A 5,222-nucleotide genomic window follows, 5' to 3' on the forward strand; every position below is an offset into this window, starting at 1 on the left:
TAGGCCTACTGTGACATAACCTGATGCTTAGAGCTGTGTTCTAGACCTTACTGTATCATGAAAAGTTTCCATTTCAGGTTCATCATTTGATTACCACAGCTTTACATGATCTAAGCGCTGTTCCATTTGGTTAGTTAATAATAAGTCACATTACAATGTATCCTGCAGGCTTCAGCCACACCTACAGGTTCACCCACTTTGAACCCACAAGCTCACAATCTGCAGAAGCAGAGAACACCTCACAGGAAATAGCACAATATCCCTATTTAACTATAACAATTTTATTTAGCATAGTTTAAAATCATTTCATTGTTCATTTATACAAATAGACTTTTGATATACAATGATCAAAAATATAAAACACACCATGTAAAGTGTGGGTCCCATGTTTCATGAGCTGAAATAAAAGATCCCAAAAAGCATATTTCTCTCAAATGTTGTGCACAAATGTGTTTACATCCCTGTTAGTGAGCGTTTCTCATATCCACCTGACAGGTGTTGCCTATCAAGAAGCTGATTAAACAGCATGATCATTACAAAGGTGCACCTTGTGCTGGGGACAATAAAAGGCTACTCTAAAATGTGCAGTTTTGTCACACAACTCCACAGATGTCTCATGTTTTAAAGGAAGTTTCAATTGCCATGGTGACTGCAGGAATGTCCACCAGAGCTGTTGCCATATAATTAAATGTTACATTTCTCTACCATAAGCCGCTTCCAACGTCATTTTAGAGAATTTTGCATTACGTCCAACCAGCCTCACAACCGCAGACCACGTGTATGGCGTCGTGTCGGCCAACGGTTTGCTGATGTCAACGTTCTGAACAGAGTGCCCCATGGTGGCGGTGGGGTTATGGTATGGGCAGGCATAAGCTAAGGACAACAAACACAATTTCCTTTTATTGAATTTGAATGCATAGAGATACCGTGACAAGATTTGTAATATTTTTTTTATGGTATCTTTGACCAACAGATGCATATCTGTATTCCCAGTCATGTAAAATCCATAGATTAGGGCCTAATTTATTTAAATTGACTGATTTCCTTATATGAATTGTACCTCAGTGTAATCCCAAAAATTGTTGCATAATGCGTTTATATTTTTGTTCAGAATATATGAAATTACAAAAATTCTACAAACAAATCAAGTTCCCAGTGTATTATAGAGTACCCCACACATACACACTAGCCTACACCATTGTTTCCCAAACTCAGTCCCGGGGACCCCAAGAGGTGCACATTTGGGTTTTTGCCCCTAGCACTACACAGCTGATTCAAAAAATCATCAAGCGTTGATTAGCTGCGTAGTGCTAGGGCAAAAACCCAAACCCCTTGGGGACCGCAGGAGTTGTGAAAACACTGGCCTACACACACACAGCCAGCTGTAAGACCGCCGATGAAACAGCCACAGGTGTGTGTTCTGTTTAGACAGAGTAAATATCAGGACACGGTAGCACAACAAGCAACCCATAGCATTTACACTGACAAGACATGCTTTCATTCTCTTAAACACTAAACACAGTCTCAGCGATATGTTCAACCAACATCTGTTTCCACGAAGCCCTGAAGGACCTCCACACGACAGAGTAAAAAGTGAACTCCCTCTAGAACTTGAGGTGGAGTGACATGTTACTTCCACACAGATTTTTTCTCTCACAAACAATAATTTGCATCTCTCTCCCTACCTAGGAGAGAACTCCCATGATTGGTTACTGTTAAGTTTATATTCAAACTACCAGCTGAACACCTGAATATATAGATTTTTTAAAAGATGATATAAAATAGGAATGAGTTTTAATTTGTCTTCTTGGTTTTATTCTTTAATACTCTGAGTGAGTCACAAATGGTACCCTATTACTTACTTGATGCACTAAAAAGGCAGTAGGGTACCATTTGTGATGCAAACGTAAATAGGTCTGACCCTGTACATTTTCAGCATGATACCCTATCAATGTCCAGACTATACTGCCCACGTTTCATTTATTTAATAAAATGCAAAAAATAAAATCTGCCAAAAATAAATGTGCAATCTTAGCCCTATTTCCTGTTGTAGTTACTGTCAGTTAGTAATCAAACCCCAGCCTCCATTTACCAGCATTATATAGGTTGTAGCATTCTAGAGGCAAACGCTAAGGGCTGTGAACACAAGTTCACACCACAACACCCACACCACTTCTCTGATGTCACTTATAGAGCTACATCCGTCTTAGAGTAGACAGAGGGGAGAAACATTGTGTAATGTCAAAAAGTGGTTTCATGGAACTTTGATAAAGAAGCTTTGGTTTCATTTAAAGCTTTGGTAGTTCTGAGAGGATGTAACATGCAGTTTAATCAACTCTAGTATCTCTCTCTCTCTCTCACTCACACACACACACAGCTACTCAACAGTTTTGGCATCTAAAGCAAATAATCAATAAGGTAGATACAATAAACGTCAGATATCTTACAATAAGGCACATTAAAATGTAATTGGCATAAATAACTAGAACCAACAATCTGATATGTCCGTCATTCCACCATTCCTGTCAGCATTAAATCATACAAACTCACAACATTCATCCAACCAATCCATTAATTGATTTTAAAATGTCTGCACACAACCCCATTGCTTTGGCCCTTGCATCATACTTGGATTAGGCTAATATCCATTTGAAGGGACATTAAGAAGGTAAACTGGACGCCGAGCTAAAGCAGAAAGCTGCACAGAACAAGATGCCCAAAACGTATAGGCTATTTCCAGGTGTGTTTGCAACAGTCCTTGACGGATAGCCTGAATAACCGACTGGAGAGGCTGTGATTGAGGTCATGATTAACCTCTTATTAAGACAGAGCTGGAGAGATGAGCTCTATCAGGTCACTGTATGTTGAGGATCGGCCATCATGGCATATTAAGAAACATCTTAAGGCAAGGGATCATACGAAACAAAATAGACCGATTATTTACGCAGAAGCATCTTTCGAACATTGCAACAACAACAAAAAATCTAGTTATAACACTAACACAGGTTTGAGCGGACTGGGAGGAATGAGTCAAGTGACAACACTAACAGGTTGGAGCGGACTGGGAGGAGTGAGGCTATCTTCACCCTGTTGGTATAGTCACCTTGGTGATGATAGAATTAGAAGTGGATTAAACTCTGAGGACAAGGAATAGAGCCAGGGTACTCAGCTCTGACACTACAAAGGTCCGAACTGGTTTTCTGTTCTACCTTGTAATTAATTGCACACACCAGGTGTCCCAGGTCTAAATCAGTCCCTGATTAGAGGGGAATCATCCACCTGGTGTCCCAGGTCTAAATCAGTCCCTGATTAGAGGGGAATTAGGGAAAAAAGCAGTGGAACTGACTGAGTTCCAGATTTGATTTTGAGGGGCTGGAAGAAGGAGAATCAAGAGTCTTTAAAGGCAAAGGGGCCGAGATGCAGAGGGGGCCCGAGAGGCAGAGGGGGCCCGAGAGGCAGAGGGGGCCCGAGAGGCAGAGGGGGCCCGAGAGGCAGAGGGGGCCCGAGAGGCAGAGGGGGCCCGAGAGGCCTGGGGGCTGAGTCTATCTCCTCCAACAAACTCAACCTTGCGCCGTCATTGTCTCTCCCTCCTTCTCCCCATCTGTGTCCCTCCATTACAACAGTACACACTTCTTTGCATTCTTTTTGGTAACGGGATACAACACGGCCCGTACTGCCTCGGTGAACACTTCCCTGACCCCTTCCTGCGTCAGAGCGGAACACTCCATGTACTTCATCGCTCCTATCTGCTTAGCGATGCTGTTCCCCTGTTGCTTTGTGATGGGAGCTAAACCCTGCTCCTTCAGCTTCTTCACCGTCTCCCCATCATTCCTCAGGTCACTCTTGGTCCCCACTAGGAGGATGGGCACGCTGGGGCAGTGGTGAGACACCTCCGAGTGCCACTTGTGGCGGACGTTGGCGTGGGATGAAGGACTCCCGATGGAGAAACAGATGACGAAGACGTTGGATTGGGGGTATGAGAGAGTACGGAGGCGGTCGTACTCCTCTTGTCCGGCTGTGTCCCACAGGTTGAGGCTGATGATGCGGCCGTCAACCGTCATCTGCGACAAACACACAAGTGTGTAAATATTTGTGTAAAACATACGTGTAATTATACACACACACACACACACACACACACACACACACACACACCTGGGCGCTGTAGTTGTCGAACACGGTGGGGATGTACTCCTCAGGGAAAGCGTTGGTGGTGTAGGAGATGAGGAGGCATGTTTTACCCACGGCACCGTCCCCCACCACTACACACTTTACGTTCTGCATTCTGTCCTGCTGCCTTCCTAACACCGACCTACCACACGGGCTGCAGACGCTGGGCAGAAAGGGGATGGGGAGAGAGGCGGCAGAGAGGAATGGAGAGGTTGGGGAGAGAGAAAGTGAGGAGAGCAGGAAAGAGGGAGCGAAAATAGAAGGAGAGGCGGAGTAAATGTCTGATTGATTGTTACTGCTGAACAGTTTAAGTTCTCTAACCTTTGTCTCAAAATCAAAGTCCACAGGCTGGAGCCTGCCGGCGAAACACAAATCAGCAGCAGCGCACTGACTGAAGTTTGTTTTGATTACTTATCTAACTTTTGCTCAAGTCTTCTTAATTAGCAAAGTACCAGTTAAGTACAAGGATTTACCTATGATAAAGTGTAACTCCTGAGTGAATTAGACAACAATAAAATTGCTATCCTAGGTAGTCAACTTTTGGGCGTACCCATAAGTTACTAGCCAGCCAGCTAGATGGAAAGCTAAGGAACTAGCATGTTAAATTACTCAAAGTTTCTACTTCCTAAACACAATTTAAGTAACTATCAGCCACAATTAGCACAGTGTTAGTATACATACAAGTATAACAATGGCTTGCAAGAATTATCTATTTTCAAAAAAGTAGTTTATCTTACCACCTCTCGACTAGAGCGAAACTTTTTAGCCGTGTACAGTCAATCACAACTGCATCCGGGGAACTTTCTTAAACGCCCACCACGTACTATGTTGATTAAGGCATCATGGTAGTTGTCGTTTTTCTTCTTCTTACTTAGAGCTGATAAGAGGTCATTCGGACGCTAGATGGCACTATAAACCATAACGCTTTATAGATAATGATTTTCCCCAGAAAATAACCTAGCTCGTTACCTTAAACATGTCTTACACTAAACATGCACATTCAAATTGTGGTATATATTTGATTGTTTTATAAAACCGGTATGTATAGATCT

At 42.9% G+C, this 5,222-nt stretch overlaps 1 protein-coding gene across 4 annotated transcripts; it reads right to left on the bottom strand.

The window, feature by feature from the left end:
* Positions 1-259: 259 nt before the first annotated feature.
* Positions 260-4,998, bottom strand: LOC112069172 (rho-related GTP-binding protein RhoG). Of its 4 annotated transcripts, none has more exons than XM_024136469.2 (3): positions 4,908-4,998; positions 4,156-4,324; positions 260-4,061 (listed from the first exon to the last, which is right to left on the bottom strand). In XM_024136469.2, exons 2-3 carry the CDS (start codon positions 4,282-4,284, stop codon positions 3,615-3,617), a joined length of 576 nt encoding a protein of 191 aa, XP_023992237.1. In that variant the 5' UTR covers positions 4,285-4,324; positions 4,908-4,998; the 3' UTR covers positions 260-3,614. The 4 variants fall into 4 exon arrangements, with proteins under 4 accessions (XP_023992237.1, XP_023992236.1, XP_023992239.1 ...); XM_024136468.2 differs by having other exon boundaries at positions 4,156-4,333; XM_024136471.2 differs by having other exon boundaries at positions 4,911-4,981.
* Positions 4,999-5,222: the final 224 nt, after the last annotated feature.

This window comes from Salvelinus sp. IW2-2015, unplaced genomic scaffold (assembly GCF_002910315.2).
Source record: "Salvelinus sp. IW2-2015 unplaced genomic scaffold, ASM291031v2 Un_scaffold924, whole genome shotgun sequence".
NCBI classification, from domain to species: Eukaryota; Metazoa; Chordata; class Actinopteri; order Salmoniformes; family Salmonidae; genus Salvelinus; species Salvelinus sp. IW2-2015.

Bases quoted from the DNA above. Each gene is read 5' to 3' on its own strand.
- LOC112069172 (XM_024136469.2), bottom strand. From the start codon at position 4,284: ATGCAGAACGTAAAGTGTGTAGTGGTGGGGGACGGTGCCGTGGGTAAA. The intron at 4,062-4,155 runs GTGTGTGTGTGT...TGTTTGTCGCAG, and splicing joins TCGACAACTACAGCGCCCAG to ATGACGGTTGACGGCCGCAT.